This window comes from Crocodylus siamensis, chromosome 2, assembly GCF_052110815.1.
Source record: "Crocodylus siamensis isolate JL-2025a chromosome 2, ASM5211081v1, whole genome shotgun sequence".
Lineage (NCBI taxonomy): Eukaryota > Metazoa > Chordata > Crocodylia > Crocodylidae > Crocodylus > Crocodylus siamensis.
Window position 1 is genome coordinate 234,556,915 of NC_143396.1, and position 18,075 is coordinate 234,574,989.

Below are 18,075 nucleotides of genomic sequence, written 5' to 3' on the forward strand. Positions count from 1 at the left end.
TTTGACCAGAGGATCGGGTGAGGCTATGAGGGGTTGGAGGAGGCCTCATAGGAGCTCCACGGTAGCGTGGGGACCCTTGTGCCAGAGAGGGCACAGTGTTTTGGGGGTGCATTGACCCCAGTCCCAGAGCAAGGGGGGGGGCAGGGAGAAGCCCCGGAGCAGAGAGGGGGCAGGGAGGAGCCCCAGAAGTAAATGGGAGGGCCAAGGCATAACAGGGCCTAGGTCAAACCATGTCAGTACCATCTGCGAGGCTTGGGCTGCAGTGTAGGGGAGGAAAGGAGCTGCAGGTAGTGCCCCCTGGCACCGGGGTACATAAAATGGGCATCCTCCTGCTGATTACACCAATCAATTAATCAATTAAGATCAAGGTATGGCAGGAAAGTAAGCAGGCGGTTGGCCCATTACAGGGGGCAGAGTCACTCCCAGAAAGGCTCCGATAGCGATACTCCTGTCACAGGTATCAAGCCCTAGGACAGGGTTTTTCAACCTTTTTTAGCAAGTGTACCCCTTCTACCTCAAAGTTTCAGCTCATGTACTCCTCTCTATTTTTTTCTTGTTTTTAAGGGGCGAGGGGCTCCTAGCATTGTGCATACCCCAGCGGAGGCCTGGGGGGCATGTGCCCCCAGGTCTGTGTGCGGGGTGGAGGCAGCTGCAGCTGCTGCTGCTTCTGAAGACTGGACTCTGCACCCCTCTACCGCTGCCACTGCCCCAAGAGCTGTGGGATGCCATGTGCTTGGTGCTGCCAGGGGGGCAGGGGACACACGCATATGCAGGCACACACAGACATACGTGCAGATGCAGACAGACACACATGCCGACACTCCTCCCACCACCCCCCTGAAGGTAAATGTGTGTTGGGGGAAGGGGTGGGCCAGGGGAGATGGAAGGGGTTGGGGGGGCAGGAAGGAGTGGGGCAGGGGTGAATGGGGGCCAGGCTGGGTTGGGTCCTGGGACAATGGGAGCCCAGCAGTGCATCCAGGGGCTGTCAAGGGAGCAGTTGGGGCAGGGTGGCTGCCGGAGTCCCACTGCCCTGCAGGGAAAGCAATTGCACTGCCAAAGGCACCCTGCTGGGATAGCAGGCCTGGGCACCCTGCTGGGATAGCAGGCCTGGGAACAGATTAATCAGGCAGTAATTCAATTTACAATCACTTTGCCACTGCACAAACATTTCCTGCTGCTGCTGCCACCACACGCCACGCTACTTTCCTACAGCCAGTTGCATATGCGGTTCTGCCAGCTGCTGATGGGCCTCATGTCCAGTCAATCGTGCGCTGCTGGGGGCGGGCACAGAACAGAGTCTTGCAGCTCTGCTGTAAGGGGGTAGTGGCCAATCAGGAGAGCGAGCTGGAGTGGGGGGCAGGTCAGCGCTGCTGCGTGGGGCCAGTGGTGCCCAGCATGTCCCTCCCCTCCCCGTGGGAGATGCCGCCGCTGCAGCCCAGATCGCACTTCATTTCCACCCGTCCACATGCCCGCGCGTACCCCTTATAACCTTTCTAAGTACCCCTGAAGGTATGTGTACCCCTGGTTGACAACCCCTGTCCTAGGACATGATTTCACTAAAATGTGAGCTACTTCATTTACATTTCTGAGCTGACTAGGGATATCTGTAGGGCTGTTGCCATGTGGACTTTTTTCCATATCTTTTTCTCAAACTGTACCATATTCTAAACCTCATAGTCTAAACTGATGACTTTGGTAAGATTGTTCTCCATTCCTTGTTCCACCAGCTCCAAAACCTCACAACCTGAATGTGTAAGCTGCTAGCAAGTCATCAATAGATAAATGGATGTGTATACAGTTGTTCAGTGGAGAACAGATTACTTGCCTTTGCAGTGAGATGTGTTTATACATTGCACACCCTTCCTCCATTTCTGTCTCTTTAGACTTCTAACCATCATTTCTAATTCAAAGGAGCTGAGAGGGAGGCAGGGTGGCCATACCCCTTGGGTTTTAGTTGAAAGTATGAGGGTATCCAGGGGACTTGCTCTACCCTTAGCAAAAGTCGCCAGTTCAAGTACATTGTGTGCGTACACACTCACACTTTATCTATTTATAATGCAGCAGATATGGCCCAACATAGATCACAAAACAACTGCTACTGTGAGGATAAATCATCTTTTTTCTTGGCTTTACTTGATTAGCGCTGCTTCAGCTGTGACCATTCAACTGCTGGTACTTGATGTCAGCAACAAGTATTTTTCCTAGAGTAGTCTTGGCTTGAAGCTGTGTCTCCCTAGGGGATTTTAAAAAGGAATTCCTACCAGTCCTACAACCAGTTTAGTGCAACGGAGGAGCCCTTTGAGCAGGTTGATGCTGTGGTAAAAATGGCAGAAGCCTGGAAATTCTTGCCTGTAAGTGGGGTCACTGGTGTAGCTGAGCCAGTGGCATCATTGATAGGGAAGTTTTTGCTACAGTTCCCAACATTAGATTTGGCCTGAGATTATTAATAAGGCCTTACTCTTCAGTAAGCCACCTTCCATTGCCCCCCCCAAAAGTGCAAAGGATGAATAGATGCTCTACAGCTAGTCTTCAGGTGGAGTGGAGAAGGAATATTTATCTTTGTTAATAGTCTTTGTCTAGTATAAGAAAACTCCTAGTCTGTGTGCACTAGCTACCACCTTCTCCTTTTTTGCTGCCACTGCTGTGAATAAAAACAGGAAGAGTGTTAGTATAGAGAGGCTGTCGGCCTCGTAACCATTGTGTCATCTAACTGCTCAGAGGAACATTACACAACATGGTAAAAAGGCAGTGCCTTATCTATATCACCTCCGTACCACTGGTACCATATGTGGAGATGTAATGATGGTGATATATGAATAGGAAATTTCCTGAAAAGGGAAATCCTGTTAGGGAAGATAACAATGAATAAATAATTTTCCAGTTTGTAGTGGGAAAATTGCTTCTTGCAGTGGGAAGTTATTTTGATTGGTTGTTGTTTTTTGTTTGTTTGTTTTCTTTTTTGTTTTTTTGGGTTTTTTTAGTGGTACTATCTACATTGCCTAATGTCCCACTTGGGGTCCTATTTTGTTTCTTTTTATAGAGTGCAATAAATATGGAGTGTAAGTTCCAGGAAGAAAGGAAATAACAGAATAATAAAGAATAACAGGACATGCTGTGTACATACAGTCAGGTCCCAATGAAATTACATCTAGTGGAGTCATTGGATACAGTATCTCTCAGTCAAAATGCCAATGTGTTTTGCGGTTAGGAGAGTGTAAATATTTAAGTTTTTTATAACTAAAAAGGAAGAGAGAAAATCATGGAGGCAGAAGGGTGAGAGACTTTCCAAACACACAGTTCTCTGGGAAATTGGGATTTTATGGAACAATAAACTCCACTGCACAGTGTTTATTTTACTCTAAATATTTCTACTCTTCAAATGGATGTTCTTTATCTAGTCAGGTATGTAAAGAAAATAAGCACCAATCTCCAGCATCTGTTTAAGACTTATTTTAATTTTGTTGTGTATGTAGTAGAAACAGATTTGAGTTGCCACATATATAGTACTTGTATGTGAGCCATGAAGTGTAGGTTTAAGATTGTAATGAATGTGTTTCAGGCTCAGTTTTATCTGTGAGTCAGCATAGCTCAGGCAGATTCCAAGTTCACCCATCTGATGAAATGTATCCTGTGGTGCTAAAGCAGGGGCGTCCAACCTTTTTGAATGTGAGGCCAGATCATGAACTTTTTATCACGCAGTGGGCTGATGAGCTATATTCAAAAACCTCACAGGAAGTGGTATCACATCAGGAAGTGATGTCACATGACCTTTGACACCAATGAAGTTGCAGGAAGTGACAATGAAATGGGTCTGGAAATGTGGTTTAAAATCCAAAATAAAAAAATATAAAAGCAACAATGAAATAATACCAAACACTTGACTAAAATAAACACTTTTTTGCATAGTGCATAACGAAAGAAGCATAATGCAAGTTGACAGATCAAATGTGGAAAAGATATCAGCCAGAGTGGAAACTAATCAAAGGTGGAGGGATGTGTCTCAGCGGGAGACACCTGCGTGGCACTTTGCAGCCTCTGCCGCTCGCTGCCTTCCAGGGGGCAGGTGGGCAGGGAGGGAGCGGGGGCTTCTCAGTTCCTTAGTGCATCCAAGAGTCTGCAAGAGAGACTCGCGGCTCAGCTGGGCACAGAGTGGAGCGGGGCAGGGAGCGCAGGAGCCCGTGTGGGCTCCTCCTTGTCTTTCCAGCCACAGCCTCCCTGGGATGTGCGGGAAAAGTGCCTTCCACTGTGCTGCCACCCACCTCACTGTCCTGATGGCCACGTGTGCCCACGCCACCCCCCACTCCCACTTTGGCCCCACGCGGCTCTGCCGCTGAGCCCCGGCCCTGCACCACCACCTCCTCTTGCTTTCAAGGATGCCCAGTAAGTTGTCCAGGCACCAGGGAGCGTATGTCTGTCTGTGCCCTGCTGTGGGGCACTGCTTGCTGTGGGCTGCGTGTGGGAACCTTGTCCCTTCCCTAGCCCTTCAGCAGCCATTAGGAAGCTGCTGAGGGCTGGGGTAGGGACAAGGGGTGGGAACAAAAGTAAGCAGTGTTTACTTTTGTTTCCTGTCGCAGCACCTCAGGTCTCAGCAAATGGCTTGGTGGGCCTCATGTTGGACAAGCCAGTGCTAAAGGGTTGCAGTCCACAGCCCTCCATATCTTTAAATAAGAGGTGCATAGACAGGTCTTTGGATTGAGATTTGTACTTTGAGTGTTGGGACTTGGGTGATTTGATGCTTCTACTTAAGGCACTGAGAAAGTAGTATTGATGATGGTGTCAGTATAAGTACCTAGATAGACCTGAAAACTCCACTTTATACCTCCCAGCAAGCAATAAAGAAAATGGGAAATAGGTGAGGGTGGCTTCTATTTTCTCCATGTTATGGACCTAAGTGCAGTATTTAAGCCCCTAGAAAGCTTTTTAATGCCTCAGTGGACAAAGTGGTTTATTAAGTTTGTTATAAACAATAAATCAACAGCAGTGAAATCCCACTTTCTTCTCTGTATAGTTTTCCAGGGACCCTAGCCATATATTAGTTCAACAAGAGGAATGTTTTCACAAAACTTGCTAATAAGGCTCCTCTTACTTTGCTACTATATAGCTTTACACCTCATAAAAGAAAGAACAAAAGCAGCACTCTTCTAAGATTTTCAAATCTGTACCCAAATATTTCCCAGGTAGTTATTACTGGTATGTATTTGGCAAATTCAGTGTGCTTGTACCACAGATACATCCTGGACTGTTACAGGTTCAAAGTGTTCAGCAGTCCATACTCATAAATTGTATTAATGCAAAATTATGAGGGAGTGAGCATGTGCATGATGGGGGAGGGAGAGGATAGTGTTGGCAGCTTGAGCCCATGTACATACATGGGAGAAGCTAAGTATGAGCTACAGTTTGTAACAGAAGGCCATTTCAAAGCTATTATCTTACAACTAGCCAATCGCCCATCAAGAATGATGGTGGGGTGGGAAAGCAGGTGGGGATGGAGCCCTGTGGCCCCCCGTCTGGGCCTGCTCCCCACCTTCTTGCCACAGTGGTATGGGAGGGGAGGAATGGGCCTGAGGGTAAGGAGAAGCTGGCCCACTGCGGCGGGGGAGGAAGTGGGCCTGGAGCAACCTGGTGGTGGCGGGGGATGGAAGGAGTGGGCTCATGGCCGACATGGGGGATGTGGGTGGGGGACGAGTGGGCCTGGGCCTGAGGGGGGGATAAGGCCTGCTCCTCCCCTCGCCTGCCACTGCGGCACTGGGCCGTGTTGGGTTGGGCCTACTGCTCCTCCCCTCCTCCCTCCCTGTGTTGGGCCCGGGCCCATTCCTCCCCTCCCCCTACTGGTGCCACCTCTGCTGCATCGGCCTGGGTCCATTCTTCCCCCACTTGCTGCCACAGCACACCTGTTTTCCTATCCCACCCTGTGTTGGGCCTGCTTCTCCCCCCTCTGCTGCCGCATCAGCCTGCATTGGCTCTGCAGTGACGACAGAAGTGGGGAGGGATGGGCCGAGGCCAGTGCCGGTGGCCTCGCCCCCCTGTGGTGTCCTGACCCTGCTTCCCCCCCATACCACTGCCACCTCCAACAGCAAGGGGGGGGAGAGGCCAGCTTGGGTGGCCTTGCCCCCCCCCCACTCCATCGTTGCCACCTGTAGGGAGCAGGGCTGGGGGGTGAGGCAAGCTCCCTGTTCCATCTGCTCTGTTGCTGCTGCCTCCAGGAAGCAGAGTGGTGGTGGTGGGGCAGCTGGCCTGGCCCCACCCTTGCCCCATCCCTCCTGTCCCCACCATCATGGTGGCACTCTGTTGTGCCGCCACCTCCTGTCCGAACGCTGTTTTCACACTTTGTTTGGTGTTTCAGTCAGCCAATCAGAGCACAAATAAAGCGTTCTGGACAGATAGATGGATTAAGGCTTTTATAATATTAGAATTATTGAATCCATAATGTGGTACAAAGGAGAAGGAAGGCATGTATGTTAGTAAAATCTCAGTGTGACCGAGGAAATGGAAAGCTTTTCTATTGAAAGAAAGCCATGTATGTAAAATAATCCCAGAATGTATTTTTGTTCCTGAAAGTGAGAGAATATAATGTGAGTGTTTTATGCACTGGCCACAGATAGAACAAGAGGAGGAAACATTGGCCATGAATTTGCATACCAATTTCAAATCTATCACAACAGTAATATATAAATGACAAATGCAAGCATATGGCACAGAGACTACATCTCAAAATTAAGTAGCATATGCCCAGGTTAGTAAAAGGAAAAATGCCTGGTTATTAAAAATAAAAATTAATGTTCAGGTTTATAATTCATCTTGCTCCAACCTACTCTTGCTAGCTCCTTGCATGCACACACAAATCAAGAAGTACAAAAATTGAATACAAATTTATTGCCATAGTTTTAACAGAATTGTGGTAGAAGTATTAGTAAAAAGTAAGTAATGCCAGTGTTTTTTAGTTAGGGAATTTAGAAAGTTTGCTTTATATTTCACAATTGCAAAGAGAACTCTGTCAGTCTAGATGGCTGTTGTTCTAGCTGAGAGGCAAACAGTAAAGGAAAAAAAAAGATAAAATATCCAGGAGAATGCAGATAGTGCATGTTTCACTCTGTAACAGCCAATGTGAATCCCCTCACAGCTCCCTCAGGAGGCAAGCAGTGAGCCTCTTGTAGTTAAAGATTCAGGTATAGTAAAAGGACCGATAACCACCACAATTTTCCATTAGAACTGTTTTTATTTAATACAAACACACACACACAAATATATTTCATGTTGAGAAATATATATATACGTGAAATTTATACACATTTGTTGAATATGAATTTTAAAGAAATTTATCGACATGAAATATATTGCAGAAAGTGTCTACTTGTCTTAAGTGAGAGGCAAGGGTGTTATCTAGTTAGTTAGTATTTGGGATAAAGGTAGACAAGTTTTTGAATGCAAAACATTTTGCATTCGAAAGCTTATCTGACTCTCTCCCAACTACATAGCTGGTCCAATAAAAGATATCATCCTAAGAAATCCTTACCTCTTGTATAATTTCTGGATCATCATGGCTAGAACATCGCTCTTACACCACTGTCTTTAAGGCCATTCAACTTTTTGTCAGAAAGCAAAAGCCCAGTGTAAGTGGTGTTGTTGTTGCCTTAAATGGTTAATTATTTTCAACAAGGGATGTCAGTTTTTCCACTAAAGAGTTGACCAAAGTGGATTCTTTCCCCAGTATCTCTTTCCATGGAAAAAGTTCCAACCATTTTAATTGCTGATCTCATATCTGTTTGTAAAGATGTACATCCAGCAAACCCTGTTTTAGATGGAAGAGATAAGTATCAAATACAAAAGGAGAGCTATCATGAAAAAATAAAAGCGTGAGGGATTTGTATTGGGGGGAGTTTTGTTTCAGTCCTGATTTGGTTAAAGTTAATAATAAAGGTATAATTTATTACCCAACTAATGACTAAATACAGTGGGGTACATTAGCTAAGGTTCCATTAGTAGATTGCAGGAAAAAAACCTTTTTTTTTTTCTGACTGTGTGGCAGATGTATTCCCTTTTAGGTAGTCATCTCTGGTTTCCATGGGGATCATCATTTGTTAAAGATATTATTCAGGGTTTTGTATATTATTAGAATTATTGCTAAGAGATACTATTACAGAATTATTTTACTTAGTTAGCTATTAATGCCTGGATCAACACTTTAGCAATGAAATTTGAGAAGGCTTCAATTTGGAGGGGAAAAGGTGCACTGAAAAAAAGTTATGGTGTTTTTGTAACTGCTTTGAATTATACTCAGAGCATTAAATATTGTATTCTGTTACTCCTTTCAGATATTCCAGACTTAAAACATAAACATCTGCTAGAATTTGTTGCCTTAGCATACTGAGTGTGATATTATATCACTGGCTTATATTTACTATCTTTCTCTTTTTCTGAATCTACTTCTCTGCTTTTTCTTTACTGTAATCCTGTTTACAGTGGACTCCACCTAATCTCTGAATGAAAAACAGTAACTTAAAGCAAGCGTTTATTCTATCCTAATACAGTGCAATGAAAATGTTAATTGAGTATTGATATTTAAAGTAGTTGACATATGTGAAGAAATCTCACTGTCTCTGCCCCTCACTTGGGTCATTCCAGATGGACCCCTCTCTCTCTCTCCCTTGCTTTCTTTTTGGTTCTGGCTGATCAACCAGGTGACCTGGCCGGATAAATTCCTGAGGGGAGGGGGGAATACCTGTTTTCTGGCAGCGGGCTTTTTTGGAAAGCAACATGCCTCCAGGCTTTTGCCTGGATGATTTTCTGTAAGTAAGGACTTGGAAACTAGCCAGGAGTTAGGATGTATGTCTAGGCCAGATGCATTTTATAAAGGATTATTATGTCTGAGACTGTATGAGACTCTGATTGCTTATGTTTGCTCAAGGTGTATTCTGACTTTCTTGTTCCTTCTCCCCCCTTCCCCGCTAATCAGTAAAGGTATTGGGTTACAGCGTGCCTTGCTATGGTATTGTGGAGGGGGGAGAGGTAGGCCTTTTTGCGCCTAGCTTTGCCAGCAGACCTTGCCTGTTTATGTTCCCTCAGTCCTACCTGAGGTTATCTTGGGATGCCTTGGTCTGAAAGATGCACCCAGAAATATTACCTGTGGGTGAAGCAACCCCAAGTTTCACAGAGTATGTGTCCCAGGCTGCAGAGAGTCCTAACAGACCAGTGCTTGGGTGGTGGCAGTGTTACCCCAGGCTTGTGGGTGTTCTCCAGGAAACAGGATAGATGGCTGTAGACACCCCATGGGAGACTCCTGAAGTGAGGTTTTAGGCCTGGCACAGTGAGGCAGGTGGCTCTGCATAGTAGCACCCCCTACTGTGCAGCCACAATGTAGATAAACTGATTTTATTTAAATTAGTTTGGGAAACTATACTCAAATTGTGCCAGCATTAGAAGGGGGTGTCACATAAGCTAAGTACAGATAGTTAAAAAGCCGGAAGTTGAATCAATTCAGTCTTTGCAGATAGTCTAAGCTGCAGAGAGTAAACGGAGAAGCAAGTGAGCAGGCATTCACTTTTGATTCAGGAAATTCAGCCACATGCCTGCAGTGGCTCAGGCCAGAAGCTGGGAGGCACTGGAGCACAACTCCCAGCCTGCCAGCCACTGCCAAAAGGAAGGGACTGAAGCTCCAAGGCTTTATTCTGCTCCCTGCTTGAGCAGAGGGGGCATGGCTGGGCAGCAGCCCAGGGGCTGAGACCAGGGGGAGGTATTCTTTAAACCCACTGTGGCCCATATGAGACCTCAGCCTGGATCTGCCTGGGCAGGGGTGGGGGAGCACCTGCCAGATTTCTGCCCCTGCTGTTCCCCACTTGAGGAGGGGGTGGGTGGGGAAAAAGGTAATGGCACTGAATTCATAAAAGCTTGAACAAAAGTAGTCCTTTCTCTGAAGTGAGCATGTATTGAATATAGCAACTTGCAATCTCAAGCACACAACAAAAAACAACCAAAAATCTTCTCCTAAGCTAAGATACAGTGAGAGCACTCACAACTTAGTCTAACTTAAAACTGAATGTAAAAAACCAAAAGACAAGCAAAAGCCTTGCATACAGCTTATGTAATTGTGAGGCCAGAATGTCTCCTTATAGCCAGGTATTCAGAAAGTCCTTCTTGGAGAATCAGCAGGTGATCTTAGGCATTGGAGTGGAGATCCCGTAGGCCTCATCTCTACACCCCTTCCCCACCTTGACATTAGTATGCTTGTCACTTATAGTACTTTTAGCAGAGCTCCCATGAATTCATTGTGTTTTGCCTCTTCCTAGGTATTCCAGTCTTCCACCTTTTACACGTTCTGCTTTATAATGTAAATATAAATTTCTGCTTTCTTTGGTCACACCAGCCCAAGCAGTCTGGGACCCTCTCCTGTTCCCTTAGCTCCATCTCCAGCGCATATATGTGATGATTGTGCCAGGTCTTTGGCAACACCTTCCACCCCTTAGTCTGCTCCTGCAGGGCTTGGCCTTGTGCTCATAGGTGGCAGGCGACCAGTCCCTCCAGCTCCAGTTCCCCAGCCTCTTCTGCCTTCCCCATGGTCTGGGGCAGCTGAGGGAAATTACGCCCCTTCCCCTTTCCTTATCAGCTGCTTGTCTCAGTCTCTGCCAGATGTGGGAGGGGGTGGAGTTTGCTGGTCTCCTACTGGCCCTGCTCGGGAGGCGGGGTTTAAATCCCCTACTAGACCCCAGCCGGGGTTTGGCTGGGGGGACAGTCCCTCTCAGGCCATCCCCCCCAAACCCACCCTTTCTGCTCCAGCAGGGAAAAGTCTGGCTGGGCTGCCTCCCCACAGCAGACCCAGCTGTGGTACAGGCAGACCCATCTGTGGTACAGCAGGGCTGCAGCAGGCTGTACCAGGGCTCTCCTGTTGGCTCTCCCTTGCATCAAATCAGAAATAAGGTAAGCCCCAGAGTGCTCCGGCTGTGGTGCTGCACGGGGCAAGGGACTCATGCTTCTGGCACTCAGTCTTAGTCCTGGATGGGTCCCACCAATCACTTGAGTGCCTCATTGTCCCTGTCTTCAGGAGCAAGAACCCCTCCTGGTTCTTTCTGCTCTGGCTCAGCAGCAGCTCTCCAGCGTCCATGTCATGTCCAGCTGGCTCCGTGGAGGGCCTGCTGCTGCTCCCTTCTGGTCAGCTGCTGCTGCATGCTGGGGCTCCAGACACCTTTTTATGGTGTCACTCTAAGTGTGCCCTTCCATGCACAGGGAGAGTGAGCTCTTAAAGTGGAGTGGCAGAGAAGCATGCGTCTCTACTCCTGGGGCTCAGCTGCCTGCAGTTCAGTTGAGCTGTCCCTCAGCCTTTTCCAGGCCACAATCCCCTGTCAAGTGCGGGCTGTCAGTAGGTATCCCATCCCCAGGGCACCTGGGAGCCTCATTGTGCAGCACCGCAACACCAACTGTCGGCAGCTTAATGTAGTTTGTTTAAAGACGCTTCCCGTCTTACTTAGAAAGAGGGACAGTGCCTTGTAGGCTATGCTCCTCTTGCCTACCAGTCAGGTTTGGTCAGTGTTTGTGGTTTTTTCATCTCATCTATGCCTCATATTAGAAGACTTTCTATGGCAGTTCTAGGTTTATAAAAACCTATTGATTTTAATGTGTAGTCTGATTCAAGAGAACACACTAGTTCATTGCAAGTTTAGAAACTGTGCTGTAGAATCATGACATTTTGCTTCACAATTGACTGCCACCATCTGAATCATTACTGAAACTCCCTCTAATTTCAGTACAGTAGAATATTGATTATTTGGAATAGTGTCGCCATCATTCTGGATAATCATTTTTCTAGAAAAATCACACACCAAAGTATGAAGTGCTTTAAACTATATTTTAATTGTTGTACCTGTACCGTAAAATAAATATTTAAAAAAGCCCAAAGAAATAAATATATGGTACTGTGTAATTTTTAAATGTAAAAGCACTAGCACATAAACAGTGTACCTCGTACATGAACAATGCACAGTTGTCTTGCCAACAGAAAAACCCAACTGTGGCTGATGGTTTTTATGGTAATGCAAAGCCTTTTGGTTAATTGGCTTTCCAAATAATTAACTCTCTGCTGTAGTACTTTATTTGTATTTGGCCTTATAGAGGTGAAGAACTACTAAAGCAATTTAAAATGAATAAATGGTTTTAATTAAAAAAAAAAAAAAGCACCAGTTTCTTTTCTATTCCAGGGCATCACAATTAACAGTGCAAGGTTTTCTCCTAATAGCTGAAGGGCTAGGAATATTTTGCAAAGCAAATGGTTTGATTGACTGAGTACAACTGAGTACCTCTTAGCACTTTACAAAGTTTTAAACATAGCTGATTGAATACTGATTGGTGAATATTTTGTCATGCCCAAGGAAACTGCTAAAACTAGATGATCATTCCACTATTTAAGATACATCAGATAGTAAATACTTAGTTAAATATTTTGACAGATACAAAACAGTAATTTTGGTAATAAGATACTTCACATGTTATGTAAAATGGAAAAATGAGGGTTTATTTATTTATGATAATTATTATAATTCTAAGTAGGACTTTGATTTTGGCGTAGATGCTACATATTCTTAACACATTGAAGATATGGGTTAATTTTTAAAAACCTTTTTAACCAAGTGAAGCAAGGATCTACAAGTCAATTCATTGGTATTTCTGTGTCTGTCTGCCTGTAATGCAAACTGGCCTATCAAAGCAAGGACTGTGCTCATGCTGCTGACAATTTTTTTCTGTTTGTTTGACAATATTATTCGAAAAATGAGAAAAAAGTAGGTTTTCTGCTTATGGATATCATAGGTTTTTAGGGTTGCTGCTTTCTCTCCGTTTTGTTCAGCTTCCATAAAGCAACGAAAAGTATGACTTTCTGGTAAGTGTGAAGATGCTGCATAAGAATGATATGATATAACAATGTGCAATCACATTAAAATCCCTACCTGTGTTGGTAATTTTTGTACTCATGTAGCTATGCCAAAATTATTATTTTACTGACCCCAGTATGTCTTCCCTCAGTACAATACACATAGGGATTCCAGATTTAGCTTACCATTTGTAAAACCACGTTTGTCCATCTCTATTTCTGTGCCTCGTTGCATGCAGTTTAGCGTTCTGTGCCATACTGAACACAGGTTGGCCCCGAAAATGTTACTGTAGTCTTAAATGTGGTGTGTACAGCTGTTAATGATTATCAAACATCTCTGTAGCTTTAGTAAAGAACTAAGTATGTCTGATGTATAATGGACTGGACAATGTGGAATAATAAATAATAGCTGTGTTCTGGTATGATAATTTGAACAGTGTTTTATCAAATACCAACACCTTAACCTACTGTATTTATTTTATGTCAATTTGTAGTCTGATAAGATGTTTTACCAAAGTCAGTTAGTGCCCTGCAGAGATGCACTTATAATTTCTTTTTTGAATTCCTTATCTAACTGCACAGTGCCATCAAGAGAAATATTCTTTAATAGTAGTTTTCTCTATTAAACAGGCTTTTGATAGTTACTGTGGAAAGATTGAATAAAGTAAGTTTGTTTTCATTTTTTGAGTAGCTTATTTTAAAAAATAAGGAGAGAGATCTTCTGAAAGCTTGAAAGACCTTTGAGGCTCAAAGAAATGTTTAAAAAGGCTGAAGAAGATCAGACAAGGAAAATCCTACCAGTCATTGATGTAGTTTTTTTTTGCATTGTTATCTATAATAAACCATTATCTATCTTTTTTTGCTTTTGCCCACCTTTTTCCTTAAACACGTGTACTTTTCCAATCCGCTAGTGGGACCCCATATTTAGAAATAGGCAGGCTTATAAGGTTCTTTGGGTAGATGTGATAACTTTTGTTAAAACAACTAAATAGTTGGGGAAAAAAGTTCTTTGCAAGTTTTCGGGCACAAACACCCTTCTTCAGGCATCAAGAGACTCTGCTGTTGTAGAAACATGCACCTTTCTTCAAGATGGGACTGTTTTTATTTATTTAAATTGTTTTGTATGTTCTTCAGCTCTTTTATGATTTTAATTAGTTTTAAAGTTACATACATATCACCGATGAATCTCTGAATGAGGGAAAGAGTTTAGAATCAGATTCCATGATATACATCCAGGGATAGTTAGATTAGGAAAACCAGTCTGACCCCTTCCACAATATTGATGAGCGTATGATTTGCTTTAGGTAAACTGGCATATCTATGATAATACATCTTTCCATTTCCTTCCAAAACAGGTTAGTTTTCAGTCATTGCATCTACATGTGCACTTTACTGTGGAGTAGACTAATTAGCTCTCCAGTAAAGCATCACCATCTACATGTGTGGTAGTATTAGGGTGCAATAGACTAATTAACTCTGCTGTAAAATAGTACTGTTGGCAGCAGTACTTACCTGGGGTCCTGGGGGCTTCTAGAGCAAGAGTGGAGCCAGGCTGGCAACTTGGAGCCAGGCCAGCGTCCAGAGTGCAGCTCTGGCCAGACAGGCTCCAGTTTCTGGCAGCACACGCTGCTCCCATGTTCGCCACACCACTTTTTTTAGCAGTGGGCTGTTTTGTTTTGTTTTGTTTTTTTACACCAGGATCTCCTGGTATCCTAAAAACCATCACACAGCAAAGTAGCAGTGCAGTGAATGGTTGCACATGCACTGTGTACAGTTTACGGCACCTCAAATGGGTTTGAGGCAGTTCAAGCTGCACGTACGTGCATGATCATCAGAATGTGCCCCGTGTACTATTTGAAACAGCAAAAAACATGCTTTAGAGTTATGGTTGCTGTATAGTATTCAAGATGAATAATAAATGCATCTTTTTATTTTCATACAGTGCATTTAAAACTTTTCCCCCTCAAAGCACTTTTCCTGTTAGGTAATTTTTCTCTCATCTTTGAAAATCTGTCTTCGGTAATCTGAATTTGCTTTATATTGAGTCTGAGCTTTTGCCATTTTTGGTATGTAATGGGAGGATCCTCAGAATTTGTGCAGTAGAGTGCTTCCTTTCTTTTCTGTGTTGCTGCTGTGAGATTTTGAGGTCATGTCAATGTTGCATAGGAATCACCATTTCTCTTCTGTGAGACTTTTTTCTGTCAGGAGTAGAGTATGAGGCCACCTATCAGTGATTAAATACTATCACACTAATGTTATTTTGTGTGGATTGTTGCCTTTATTTTCTTTTTCTGCACCCATATTTCTGTGCAAACTGAACTGTGCACCTCTTGAATATTAGAAAAACCTTTGGCTTGTATCTTATGTTCCTCTTTTTTTTCCCTTCCTTGGTATATTTAGACCTTATTGTATGAAAGGAATCTGTTAAATCCTATTAAATTTCAGGTAAATATTGTAGATCTGAATGTACTACTGGAGATGTGTACCAAGGTCTTCAGAAGTGGAAAAAGCAAGCCACTGGATCATTTTCATATTCAAATACGAAACTGAAATCACTGCCATGTGGAAGCTTTATAGTCTTTTAATAAAGATGGTTGTCTTTAAAAATACTGTGTATTTCTGGTAAATACTGTGCCAGTTCTTCAAGTGTGTTACAATTTTAATTGTAAGTGCTTGGTCTGGGCACCCTGTTTAGGTACATATAGTAGAAAGTTTAACTGTTTAGGTCAACCTCTATGTACTGCTTGTATATATTGAATAAAGATATTAGATCATATCAATGAGGTATAGTGAATTCAAAACAAATGGTTTTATTTGTACTTGTATAAAATATGAAAATTAGTTTAAGATATGATTTTTTTCTTATCTTTTTTATTGCCACAGGAAACTTCATGGTGCTGTGGTCAACCTGCAGAACATCATTTTTTAAATCAGTAACAAACAGATTCATTAAGAACTTGGCCTGCTCTGGGATCTGTGCCAGCCTAGTGTGCGTGCCTTTTGACATTGTCCTCAGTGCCAGTCCACAGTGCTGCTGGTGGATCTATACCATGACGTTTTGTAAAATTGTCAAGTTCTTGCACAAAGTCTTCTGCTCAGTGATCATCCTTAGTTTTCCTGCCATTGCTTTGGACAGGTAAGATCAGCTTTACTGACATGCTGTTTTTGATTTTTGGTTTTACAAAATTCCAATAGAATGGATTTATATACAGCATACAGATAAGACTGGTGCTAAATAGGTTATCTTCTTGTCAGATTCCAGTATAAATCAGTGTTAAGTCTGCAAAAGGAAAGCAGACTCTAGAGAAAAAGGGTGATGATATGAATTGACTGCATAATTCATCACAAAAATATGTTACTTGACATCAACACTGCAATTTTGCTGCAAATAATGATACCTACATTGTGGATGCTATGAAGGCTGTTGTACAAATTTATTGATAATCATGTAGTTAACTTGAGTCCGAGCTATACTGGACCAAATTCTGTTGACTTCAATGGGGTTCAATTAATTTGTAAATGTTGTCCCAATACATTTCAATTAATATTGGGCAAAATTTGTATGTGTAACTCTGCCTGGAAGTGCCACTTTAGTTTTCATTATAATCTCCATACTTTTTGGCCCAGTTTCTTTTCCCTACGTGGTAGTAAAATAAGAAGGGCAAAATTACCTCTAGGGTTTTGAGGCTCCCATGTATCACAGCACACTGGGCATAAATAGGAGGGAGGATTGTGTTTCATCCACTGCAAAATAAATTCATGAATCCAGATAAAAGCAGTAGAGAAAATAATTTGTCCCATAATTGCATACAATGTTTAATGAGCATCAGGATAATGTTCCTAAATAAATATAGGGTCCAATCCCACTGAATTTGGTAGGAGTGTTACACACTTACATGAGGCTTGCAGGACTGCACATGTAATTATACACACATTGTTCTGAAATCGAGGCTGGAAACCCACATGAATTAAATGAAGAAGAGGTTAATTAATAGAAGGTTTTATGAAACCATATTGCTCTGTTTTGCACAGCTCTGTTTGACATTTCCCCTTTAATAAAAATTGTTTCAGAGTCATGTTAGCTAAACTTATTCCCAATTCCTATAATCTTGATTTGTTTTGTTTCAAGAGAAATTTTAAAAATGTTATACTTTTCCCTAAAAACGAGATAAACAAAGGGTCTGATTTTTTTTTTTTAAGACTACGTATTTTTAAAGCCCCAGGGTTTATTATTTATTTATTTATTATTATTATGTTCCTGTCGAGATACTGCATGGACACTTCACAATGGCCACAGAGAAAACATAACTAATTATATCCAGTCAAACTGTTCTTCATGAAAGAACTCTTCTACAAGGTAGGTTCATTCACTCTGTGCAACTTTAGGTGCTCATGACATGTCATAAACAGCCAGAGCTACAAAACTGTTAGTACTGCATTTGTGGTACCACAATTGTGGTACTGCTGGATACTTTTGAAGTCTGATGGGTTAGTTTCTACAGGTTTTTAATTGGCTTGGATTTACACTGAAGATGTCTTTTACTTTGGACATCTTGAGGGAAGATATGTGCATTTTTTGAGATCAGGACTAAAGTTTATGACTTTAAGTATCAAGAACCATTAACCCCTATCCCCAGGGATAAAAAGAATCTCTATTCCCTCTGACTAAAAATAGACCATCTAAAGGTCAGTACCAACAAAAATCACATTATTAGCTCTGCTACATAAGGTCTGATATATAAATAATTTTTAATATAATTATTTCAGCTTCCACAGATGCATATACAAATTGGAGATTCACGTGCAATTGCTACTATATGTCTAACTGTCTATTTGTTCAATGCCCTTGCTACTAGACCTTTTGCGAATCAAGTCCATAGTATGTTTCTAGTAAAGGGGTGACTGCAGGACTACTATACAGCATATGCAGGAATTGCTGTGTATAGCACTGTGCACTGCCAATGACCTTTCTACAAAGCAACATGATTTTAAGACCTCATTCTGTACATGCCTGCTAGAATTATAGCCATTGTTTATTTTTGGTGTTCTCTCTTGACAGGTACAGCTAAGATTCTTGCATTCTGAACCAGTAATAGACAGAGGTCACACTTTCCTACATGACCTGGGTGACTTAGTACACACAAAAGCATAGATGCGATAGGCTTCTCACTTCACTGATTTGTATGACAAATGAGTAGAGAGAGGTAGTTAGTTGTGTTAGT

At 42.9% G+C, this 18,075-nt stretch overlaps 1 protein-coding gene across 1 annotated transcript in view; it reads left to right on the forward strand.

Annotated features, from left to right (window-relative positions):
• Positions 1-18,075, forward strand: part of GPR176 (G protein-coupled receptor 176) — a 133,844-nt gene that overhangs the window by 109,059 nt on the left and 6,710 nt on the right. Inside the window, exon 3 of the mRNA XM_090033473.1 lies at positions 15,737-15,989. Coding sequence (XP_089889599.1) covers positions 15,737-15,989 — 253 coding nt within the window. The remainder of the gene's footprint in view (positions 1-15,736; positions 15,990-18,075) is intronic.